Source organism: Zootermopsis nevadensis, unplaced genomic scaffold (genome assembly GCF_977971745.1).
Source record: "Zootermopsis nevadensis isolate Lab colony 2312 unplaced genomic scaffold, Znev_1.0 Znev_ptg000013l, whole genome shotgun sequence".
In the NCBI taxonomy this organism is placed as follows: domain Eukaryota; kingdom Metazoa; phylum Arthropoda; class Insecta; order Blattodea; family Termopsidae; genus Zootermopsis; species Zootermopsis nevadensis.
Window position 1 is genome coordinate 6,497,427 of NW_028259145.1, and position 11,008 is coordinate 6,508,434.

The following is an 11,008-nucleotide window of genomic DNA, read 5'->3' on the forward strand; positions in this document are numbered from 1 at the left end:
AACCTCTTTGTAAGAGTAAATCTGTAGCATTGTTAATAAATTGATATTGTAAATGTATTTTATAACCTTGCTGCCCATGAGTTGATTAGCAAGGGCAAATTTGGCCCTAGATCTGGAAAAGTCTGAGTACTCCTGCCCTAAATGTGTGTGTTTAACATAAGATTTATTCATCAACTCTTGCATAATGTTTTTGACTTCCATATGTTGATAACTTTACTATAGTGGAGTATGGACGGTTATCCATCAAGAAAGATGAGTGGTTGAACTAGTTCACATGCACTCACATTTGTCCAGAATACTGAGTACTTCTACAGCACCAGATTTTCAAATTTAGTCATCGAAGTAGAACAGCAGGTAACTCTTTTGCCGACAGAAAGTAGCTACCGGCACTTTGGTACCGTTATGTTATTGATCATAGAAAGAGAGATGTCAGTACACGTTGCTAACCGGAAATATTGTAGTGAAATGGAAATGATAATTGTGTCAGTTCGTATCATTGTCATATGTTCAGTATAAAGAGGATTATGTGAGAATGAGCTGTGCTTATAATTCTCGTGTTGTGTTGAATTAGCATAAAAAAGTTATTATTTAATGAAAGTGTATGTACATTACATTGCGTAAAGGCTCTCATTGAAATGAGGCAGAAAGTGTTTATCTATTTAATAGTAGCAGTTTTACTACCTGCTGTCGCAGTGGAGGTATGGAATTATTTTCAGCAGTTTTTTGAAACGATTTCTTGGCTGCATCCATCATATTTTTCAGAACATGCATTTATATGTCATTAATCATTTTCTGATGCAGGGTTGTACGGTTAAAGAAGGTATAGTACTGTGGTTCGTGAACACACATTAGTTGTGAATTTTTTGTACGAATGTTTTTATATATTCAAGTTGCAATTATATTGGTAAAGTACGTTAGAATATTTACTGACCAAGAGTAGTGGCTTAAAAGAAAAATATTCTTGAAGTAAATGCTTATTAATAGAAGAATATTGTAGAAAATATAATATACATGTGTCTGTGTGTGAGTAATACGGTCTGTTGATTATTTCCTTCCACAAATGAGTTCCGTAGCTTGTATAAAGCATCGCTCTATTTTGTGGTAAGTGCTGTTTGTCACTCTAGTGGAATTACTATTCATACATATACACAAAAGGCCCTTGCCAGCTGTGTGTGTGCTTCGGGGCAGGGTAATATTCCTGAAAATTATCTTGTTTGGAAGGTAAAGGCCACATTGATAATGGGGGGGGGGGGGGGGGGGTTAGAGGCACTACAGCAGCTATTAGGACTTATCAGTCCCTCCTCACAAATGCCAGTATATTACCTTAAATATGGCAACAACTGGTTCCTTCCATGTCCTTCCCAGTTCATTCTCTACTGATCATACTGACATTCAACATTATACAGTCTGAGCTACAAACAGCCTCTTTAAATACACCACTAAGTGTTCCTTCACTGAATGCAAAGGTTCTTTGCTTAACAATGTTTTGAAAAATAGATTGGGTATGAAATATAATTGTCACAAATTAAAAAAAGAAACACTGCAGTTGTAATCTAGAAAACAGGTTTCTGAAGCCTTTTTCAGCCCTGTACAAGAGTGATGTAATGTTGAATAATAATTCAGAATTATGAAGCTACAAAAACCTACTGGATTCTGTATGGGTGCTGTCAATGAACAGAGCTTATTCAAACACTCGTAAACTCTAGAAACTACAAGTCAGAATTCAGCATGCAGTAGATGCCATATTGACAGACACATTACAGCAGTGTTTCTGATATTTTTGTTTTTATTATAACAACAAGAACATGTTTATATAATAATATAATCTTATTACTATATGTCACCTTGCTAAGTGTTCTGGGGCCTGTGAAGTTCTTTCATGCTGTGGCTCTTAGATGATGACTATGAGAGTGATGGGAAAGTAATTAGGAATTCAGCAATCATGATATTGAACCACCTGACAATACTGTTAAGAGAATGTAGATGATCACAAAATCCCAAAATGTAAACAGGATCCTTTTGTTAAAACTTTGCATACTGTGTAGTGCATTAGAATATCAAATAAGTAACAAACAACTATTAACACTATAAAAAAGGCACTATTGTCATACGCTAAGTGCATATTTCTACTCTGTGAATAACAACATCTAGTGCAGTATAGTTTGAAATAACTTTTTGTGAAACACCTTATTTATTTCTAAATCCAGTTTGAACCATTTGGTTAAATGAATTGATTTCCCAGACGCCACTGATGATGACCTCTTGAGGTTGAAGCGCGTATGGCAATATTGTCTTTTTTATAGTGTTAATAGTTGTCTGTTACTTATTTGAAATACTTTTGAATACAAAGCCATTTGTGTTTAAAATTACCAGTGTCCTTCTGCAGTTGTACGAAATGTTAAGAATATCTTTATAATGTGACTTATGTTATGAAAAGTAACTGCATTTGAAGTAAGAGGCTACCACTTACACTATTTTATATATCAAAGAAATAATCTCCAATGCCATCACTTTTTTAAGATTTTGTATTTACTTAGCAAATACAAGTCCACATGGAATTCCAGTTTTATCCTTAGGTCACACCCTCCTCACGTAAAAAATTCATGACCAGCTTGGTATTGTGGTAACATTATGTCAATTATGGCAAGCTTAGTACTAAGGTCTTTGTTATTTTCTTTTTGCAAATGACGCAGCTACTCAGATATCCCCAGTATTTTTATCATTGTTATTAATACCTACATGGCTTTTGTTCCCTATTAGTGAGAGCTAGAAAGAGAGAGAATTTCTGCAGTAAACTTGAAGTAGTGATTGACTTTGGCAGCTGTATTAATTGACAAAGGAAAATAATATTTTGTGTTAAGCAAACCCAAGAAGTGTACCAAATATTTATTGTGGTTATGTCAGTTTCACTGCTGAGTTGACATGTAGTTCATTTTATTTTTGTGTTGAAGAGCTCAGATTGGTAGAGATGTACATTTTATGGTAATTTAAACAATTTGTGGTGCAACGTAAGATCACCTCTACCCTCTTCTGAAGCTTTACCCTGACAATTAAAACACACACTACTCCATATTTATTTTAGGTCAGATAAGGGCTGGGTAGATCGTAAAGTTTTATGTTAGGTTTGTTGCTTTCTTCCATGTAGTAAATCTGATGGTTGTGTAAGTTAGTGCTGAGGATGGAGAAAAGTTTACAATAGTTTGTACTGGTACCTCTGCACCTTATCTATATTTTGATTTTTCATTTGCAAATATTCGTATTCTACTACTAGAATGCTTTTAACCGGTGTTGTGTTTATATTCAGGCTCAGTCCTATGAAGATGTAAGATGCAAATGTGTGTGTCCAAATCCTTCTGTAGTAAATGGAACACAATCTAATCGGAAACTCTACATTGGAAATGTACCTCCCAATAAGTGGTAAGAAATTGATTGTATTTGACTTGTTTTGTAGAATGATACAGATTAAATAATTTCTTACAATAGTGCTCTGTAATTTGAAACTTCCCATCTTGGAACTATACTGTTACCCCTTGGCTCATCTTGCCTTGATGCCAGGGGTGGTAAAAGTACTAATCTGATATTAAGAAATTAATTACATAACCAGTTTTATTTTAAATGGCTTGTGTGTTGGTTAGTAAAGCTCACAGTCTGAAGGTACTCAGTTTGAATCCTGATGAGCGACTACCAGTTTTTACCGAGCTTTTCATGGTTTTTCTCATTCCTTTGTGGTAAATGCTATGATAGTAATGGTACCTTGTAATAGACCATGACCCCTCCCATCAACGTAATCATCAGTCGTAATTATTCTGCCATGTTGCATTTGATGCTGCTTTACTATAGATGTTCTTATGGCTTTATACTAATAACACTGGCAATTAAGTTTCAAGTGTACAGTGTTCAACACTCTGATGTGTGCTCTTTAAAAAAAAACTTTTTGCCTGTTGGTTCATTTAATGATGCCTTGTCAAACTGCGTAGGTATGTAGTCCCAAAATGATTTGGTATGAATGAGTAGTTGTGAAATGTTCTAAGACAGAGGTTCCCAAACTTTTATACCTTGCGCCCCCTTAAAACATTTCATAAATTTCACGCCCCCCCTTCCAGAACAAGTGCAAGCAAACAGATTTGACATAAAATTTAGCTATGAGTATGCAGCACTGTAAGACAACTAAACTGCCTCAACCAAGCAAAGGATAAAATGTTTTTCATACAAACAACATGCCCCCCAGACCCCCACACTTTGGGAACCTTTTTTCTAAGGTAATGTCACCGTTTATCTTAGGAAACAGTAGAATCATGAATACCTGTATTGTGGCAGCCATCATCATCAGGAAACCTCCCAAATATGAACAGGGATACTGTCTACTACCTTTCAGAAATCAATGTTATTTAGGCCAGTTTACAAGTTACGCCAGAAACTATGTCGTGTTGCGTGGAGAGCAGATTTATTTTGTTTTCTGTTTTCTTTACAGTAACTGTGACACTGTAATTCTTCCAAGAGTAGGGGATGATATAAAAGGAAAAGAGCAAGAGTTCTGCCCCAGATGTGAATGTAAATATGAAAGCAGAAACACAACAATCATAAAGGTGTGTATCTTGAACATGTATGAGAATCTTACTGTTAGTACTACAATGGGAGAAAAGTAAAGCTTACAAAATATTAGAGTTCAGGTCTCTCACTTGGCTGAGACCTTCCAGTCTGCTTCCCAACATCTCTAGATATATGTATTTTGGCGAAAAGAAGATAACAAAAATTAGATATGGCATAAATGCAAACCCATGATCCTTAACTGTTCTATTCACCTTCAGTCTTTACAATAGACTACAGTAGTCTATAAATAGACCTGCCACATCATCATCAACTTTTCCTACCGTCCCTCATCATGCTTATCTCCCATGCAAAATCCACAGTAATCTTTAAGCCCACTAGGTTTTTAGTTTTTATCAACACTTCCAATTTCACTGAGAAAGAGGTTAATTTCACTAGACTTGGTCACAGTTTATTCTTTTGTTTAGTGGCTTCATTTTCATAGTCACTCAAAAACTTCTTAAACATAGGGTGCTGGTTCCCATCTTCATTTAAGCCATTTCTTGCATGTGGAGTGCTTAGTAAGTGTTTAGTCACTTTACACATTTTCTTCTGATTTTGCACACGTGTTAGGATACATTTATTAATTTCCTTTCTTCTCCCTTCACTGCCACAAGAAGATTGAAATGTTGCAGTCTTTGTCAGAGGATGCATAGTATCCACGTGATGCATTCACCAGAAGAAGGAGAAGAAAAGAAAGAGAACTGGAGGGCATTGAAATCCACCTTACGTAGTTTCCACTATTATTAAAAAACATTATGAATTTTTAATGTTAATTGTCACTTTGATGTACCTTATTTATCAGAAATTGGTGTTAAGAGGACAGTGTAGTTTTGAATAGAGTATCCTGACTTATGCTTCTACTTGCATGTTACAAATAATTAAGTGCATGCAGTTTATGTAGGGTGTCCCATTTTGGAAGCAACCCAGTACCAATAAGGTACTATGGTACTAAAATATCAGCAGCAGGTTTGCCCCCCCCCCCCCCCCCCCCACTTAATAGATTCTCACAACCTCCTTGTGATCTAGAGTCAAGGTCACGGTAGTTGCTAGGCCGCTGCTCACGATTATGAACACTGTTTAATTTTCAGGTTGTTGTTATCATTGTAATCTGGATTATCTCTCTGTTGGTGATCTATATGCTCTTCCTCATCTGTTTGGATCCATTGTTGAATAAAAGAGTGAAAGGTAACTACCAGGAACACACCAATGAAGAGGTATGTGATATTGTTTTAAGAATTTATTTACATGTGGATATAAGCCACATTTTCTCCAAATCTGCATCCTCTAAATCTGGGGTGCAATATGCGATCAGAATATTCTTTTTAATGACGAGATAATCAGTCTGTATCACAATTGATTTCAAGGTCATGCTTAATTATACAGAGAATCAATGCAGATATTGCAGTAGTAGTAATAAACATATGAACAGTTGTTTCACAGAAGAATAGGTGAATGAAACCGTTTGAAATATTGAGAGGCAAAATTATTTTGTTTTGGAGGTCACGTCATTATTGATGTTTTGGCAGTGGAATTGTTGCCTTTGAACAGGAAAGATGCTTACCCTCAGCAATAGTCGGTTAGAGGGGGTTAACGAAACCCTGTGCTGGTGCAAGTGGAGGAGCATAAAGATTGTTGATCATACTCTGAATTAAAAAGAAATACCCTCGATCTAATGAACATGAACAGTGGTTTGTAACACAGACCATTTTGAATAAAAATTTCCTTGGATATTATCCATCGTCTAGTAAATATAAAACGTAAAACGACGTTTCGGAGATGGGACTCTAATCTCCGTCTTCAGGGATTAGCTCTATCTAGTGGGCCCAACTGTGTAGGAACCTGAAGACAGAGATAGAGTCCCATCTCCGAAACGTTGTTTTACGTTTTATATTTACTAGACAATGGATAATATCCAAGGAAATATTTATTCAATTGACTCTTCACCATCGTCAAGAAGTTTTAGATTTGATATACAGACCATTTTATTCTGATAAATAATGGTGCAGGTTGGTGAACAAAAGTTTCTTTCAGTCTCTGTCTCTCTCTTTAGTGGTTGTCACCCACACATTTATTATGTGATCTGTGCACACGAAATTCACAGGGTGAACTATGTCATTGTTTGAGATGGGGGTGGGGGAGAGGCATGCTCTGTGCTCCGGAATCGTTAACCTTCACTTAACGAAGTTGGTCAGTAGTTTGTTGGTTTGTCACATGAACCAATACTGTTCTGATAATAGCAGAAGTTTGTGCAACTTCATCTGTTTTTCTTATGATCCAGGGATGTCATGTGACTACTGTATTCCAAATAGAGTTTTATGAGAATGGCAGGCAATGAATGTGCAACAGTATGTAAAATGTGATTGGTAGTCATGGAATTGCTATAATTAATGCCTTTTGAATGTCATCTTTTTTTAATGTGACTGGTTCTTGAGGGAAAACTAATTTAAAAATGTTGATGCAGTGTATAAATGACATTTTATTTATTCTTATTTTCGTTTAAAAGTCATGTTTGGTTCATATGCTTACACAGCTTATATTCACATATAGTGTGGCACGTCTTCAGGTTTTGGATGGAGGAGGTCTCCAGATGTGTTGGTTAACTGCAAATGATTGTCTTATAGTAATCACTTTTCTGCATACAAGTGGCCCTTTTGTATCTGTCATGTAAATATTACACTGCATTTTGCAACCAGTTTAAATTGCTGGCATGTAATGAAACAGCTATCCTTTTTATAAAATTAGAACTATCTCCAAGACTATCATTAATAAAAATATAAAATGTAAAAGAATGTTGAAGTCATTAACATGTACATAACAGTATTGCAAAATTGTGCATAATTTGTTTTATCCAGGCTACTTGAGTACGGACATGTTTTAAGATTAAGAAACACTGTAACATGTTTCACTCATTTGGTTGCTGTGTCCTCACAAACTTTTGTTGTTGTTAAGTACCTAAAGCATGTAATAATATGCATATCAACGTAACATTGTTCATATCAGTACGTTGTATGGCTGGACAGAAGAAATATGTCGCAAAACCACTGTTCCTGTCATATTAGAATGGTGTTACTTTCTTATAGCCAGTCACGTGCCATACCTTTCCAGTTAGGTCATCTTTTCATATGGCTGCCACAACAGCGCATCTCTTTGAGGACATCAGGGATCAAGGAGTCCATATACAGTATAAGACATGCGTCTTCTGTGTATTTTGTGAGAGTTCTTTCATTCATATATGTGGATGACGTATCTTAGTTTGCATCTCGCTGGTCTTTTCATGAATATATCAACTGAAATGAGATTGGAATATGATTGCATATGACCATCTGTTATAAAGTTAGTAGAAACATTTAGTGGACTTGAATCCTTGTTGATCTAATGTGCGTAGATGGATCTCAAGCCTTGTAAATCACGTGTTTTTTGGTGCATGGGAACTACATATGTGACTGACCTCTGTCATAAACAGTAAATAGTCTTCTTGATCAGTCATTTGCAACCTCGGGCATTGTTTGCATTCAGCAGTGGGCATATTTGTCTGTGGCCTACACAGAGAAAACACGTGAACATTGGCGGACACATTGGTCTGTAAACTTTTTGTCATTTCCCATGGGGTAAATCAGCTATAGAGTGTGAAGCTTTCTGCACGCTTCAGTCTACTGCCGAGATCGAGAATGCCTTTAACTATGTGTTCACTCCCCCGGATGTATTCTTCATTTTCATGGTGCTTAATTTAGCATCTGGACAAATTTACATTTGAATTGTAATGTGCCCGGAAGTGGAATTTGGAGGCACTGAAACATTGCTTGTCACCCATTATTGAGGTGTTAAGTTAGGTTAATATTACAGTAATGAACATTTTATTTTCAGGATGAAACTAGCACAAGTGCTGGAGGAGTATCGTCTCATGCAATGGGTGTCAGAGGAAATGTTCTGAACAGGGTTGGTCATCAACAGGACAAGTGGAAGAGACAAGTGCAGGAGCAGCGGCGTAACATCTATGACAGGCATGCTATGCTCAACTGAAGTAACAGGCCCTTCTTTTTTAATATGCGCTGCATTGTTTTTGTCAGTGCTGGCTCAGTTATGTCACCAAATGTCTGAGTCTATGATGCGAAGTAGTTTGTGTATTAAATTTACTACATGCTATTTTCATCTGTAATTGTAAACAATGGTATGACTTATTATATATTCAGAAAATAATTGTAAACTCAGAAACCCTGTTCTATAGCTTAAAGTTATTCTTGAAATAGTTGACAAATCCATTTTGTAACATACTAATGAGACAATGTTGTTTGCAGTCTTGTAATTTTGTATTTATTTAGTGTACACAACTGAACAACTTTATGGCAGAACTGAACACCAAGCAGTTGACAATGGCTAAAAAACAGTGTAATCCCATTCTAAAATTTATTTCCTGTTGTAATTGATTCTTTCCAATCCACAAATAATATATTGTGTTCTTTGATTAATTTTATTCAATTTCAATGCTTGTAACTGCATGAATCCAAACCCTGGTTTCATGTGTGTTGCCAACTTCTACACAATACACCAGAGTTCCAGTCCTTATGCTTGTCTATCCTTTCGGTAAAATAAGTGGTCCTCACTACTTTCATCTGTGTACTATTTGAACAGTTTCTTCTGCCATTATCAAAGCTGTATTAGTATATAGTAGTATGAGTAAGACTGGGTGTATGTACAGGTATAGTGTATGTCTGTAAGATACAACAGGTTTCAAATATAGATTTTTAAGTTGAATGTCATGTTGTTATATTTGATTTCATATTACATGCAAACATGAGCCGATGTTTCTCGGTCAGTGTAGTGACTGGTTACATAGTGGACAACCGGGGTACGATCCCCGACGGGGAGCAGAGGATTTTTTCCTGCAGCCTTGGGATCTAGGCAGGTTCTGGGGCCCACCCAGCCTCAATATCCAATGGGTACCAGGGCGTGATGCTGAACACACACCCCCACCTAGTGCTGAGATCAAGAATGATTAGGAACTATACCTCCTTTCCCACCAAGCACCTACATGGCATCTAGTGGGACTGCTTTACTTTTACTTTTTTATTATATGCAGACATTAAAATACATTTGTTGATGTTTTGTTATGAACTTGAAACTAATTACAGAAACAAAAATACAGTAAAACCTCTCTAAGTTGGACACTTGGGGTTCCACGAAAATGTGTCCAACTTAAAGAGGTGTCCAAGATAGAGGGAAAGAGAAAAATCAGATTGTGGTCTATAATCTATTTACTTACATACACCAACTACTGTAGGCTTGCTTGAATTAAGAATTAAAGACAATAGTATTAATAATAATCTTTTGAAGCCCACTCCCATGCATTGCAAATTACACCCCAGCCTCAAAACATTTTCTAAAGTTAATTCCACCAATTTTCGCTTACCTATCGCAAAAAGGAAAAATTCCATTTCTGTTAACACAGTCTGAACTCAAATGCAAGCACAGTACTGATGGCGTTAAAACTGTCTTCTGCAATACTGTAGTCCAGTTAAGGGTTCAGCAAAAGAATAGTTAAACACTTGCAATGCATTCCAATGATGGGTTCAATGTCCATAAGATAATCCTCCAGAGAGGAGGCATTCATCAGTCAGAAATTCAAAATAATAAAATGTGTAACTGAAAACGTTTCCCTGAAAAGCATCAAAGTTAAGTGCATGAACCTGTCCAACTTATAACAAAAGGCGCGTCCAAGATGTAGGGTATTGTGGACATGTAAAATTATAGGATATTCGCAGGTTCCAATTAAAAGTGTCCAATATAAAGGGGTGTCCAGGATATAGGAGTGTCCAACTTGAGGGGTTTTGCTGTATTAGAGATTTATACAGAGGCAAAATGAATTTAAGAAGGGTTACCAACATAGAGTTAATATCAAAGGTGACAATGGTTATCTGCTTACAGATATCCACAGGATTTTGAATAGGTAGAAACATTTCTTTCTTCTTCTTCTATGGCTCTCTGGTCCGCGTTCGGTCCATGGCCTCCTCAATTCTCCTCTTCCATTCGGTCCTTCTGTTAGGTCCGTCTGTCCGAGGTTGAGGTTTCGAAACATATTCCTTTTTACAGTGCAAGGTTGTTAGCCTTGTGACCAACCCCCAACCTGGAGGACCAGGGTACCTGTCTTAGTCTGACCTCTCCCCCTCGACCAATCTGGCTAGGGAGGCCCTACCAGTAGCTAAGCTACTGCCAGCATAGCTCTTGGGATCACTGAGATACTCAAGCCCCACCACCACGACAAGGTGCAGGTACCATTTAGTGGGGAGAAACATTTCTTTAACCAGGTGTTAAATGTTTATGGGGTTCATGACATTGCGCAGATAGATGTACGTGCAGCTGAGTCGTTAGTGCCAGAACCTAACCTTATCAAAGTGGAGACTGCTATCGAGAAGTTGAAAAT

The 11,008-nt window shown here is 36.8% G+C and overlaps 1 protein-coding gene across 1 annotated transcript; it reads left to right on the forward strand.

The window, feature by feature from the left end:
• The first annotated feature begins 466 nt into the window (after positions 1 to 466).
• Positions 467 to 9,342, forward strand: LOC110828932 (uncharacterized protein CG1161). Its single transcript, XM_022062144.2, has 5 exons — positions 467 to 698; positions 3,305 to 3,417; positions 4,472 to 4,586; positions 5,679 to 5,804; positions 8,455 to 9,342. The coding sequence occupies exons 1-5, from the start codon at positions 636 to 638 to the stop codon at positions 8,608 to 8,610; spliced, it is 573 nt and encodes a 190-aa protein (XP_021917836.1). The 5' UTR covers positions 467 to 635; the 3' UTR covers positions 8,611 to 9,342.
• Positions 9,343 to 11,008: the final 1,666 nt, after the last annotated feature.

Coding starts and splice junctions, on each gene's coding strand:
- LOC110828932 (XM_022062144.2), top strand. CDS start 636: ATGAGGCAGAAAGTGTTTATCTATTTAATAGTAGCAGTTTTACTACCT. Junction 699..3,304: donor TACCTGCTGTCGCAGTGGAG/GTATGGAATTAT, acceptor GTTTATATTCAG/GCTCAGTCCTATGAAGATGT. Junction 5,805..8,454: donor AGGAACACACCAATGAAGAG/GTATGTGATATT, acceptor TTTTATTTTCAG/GATGAAACTAGCACAAGTGC.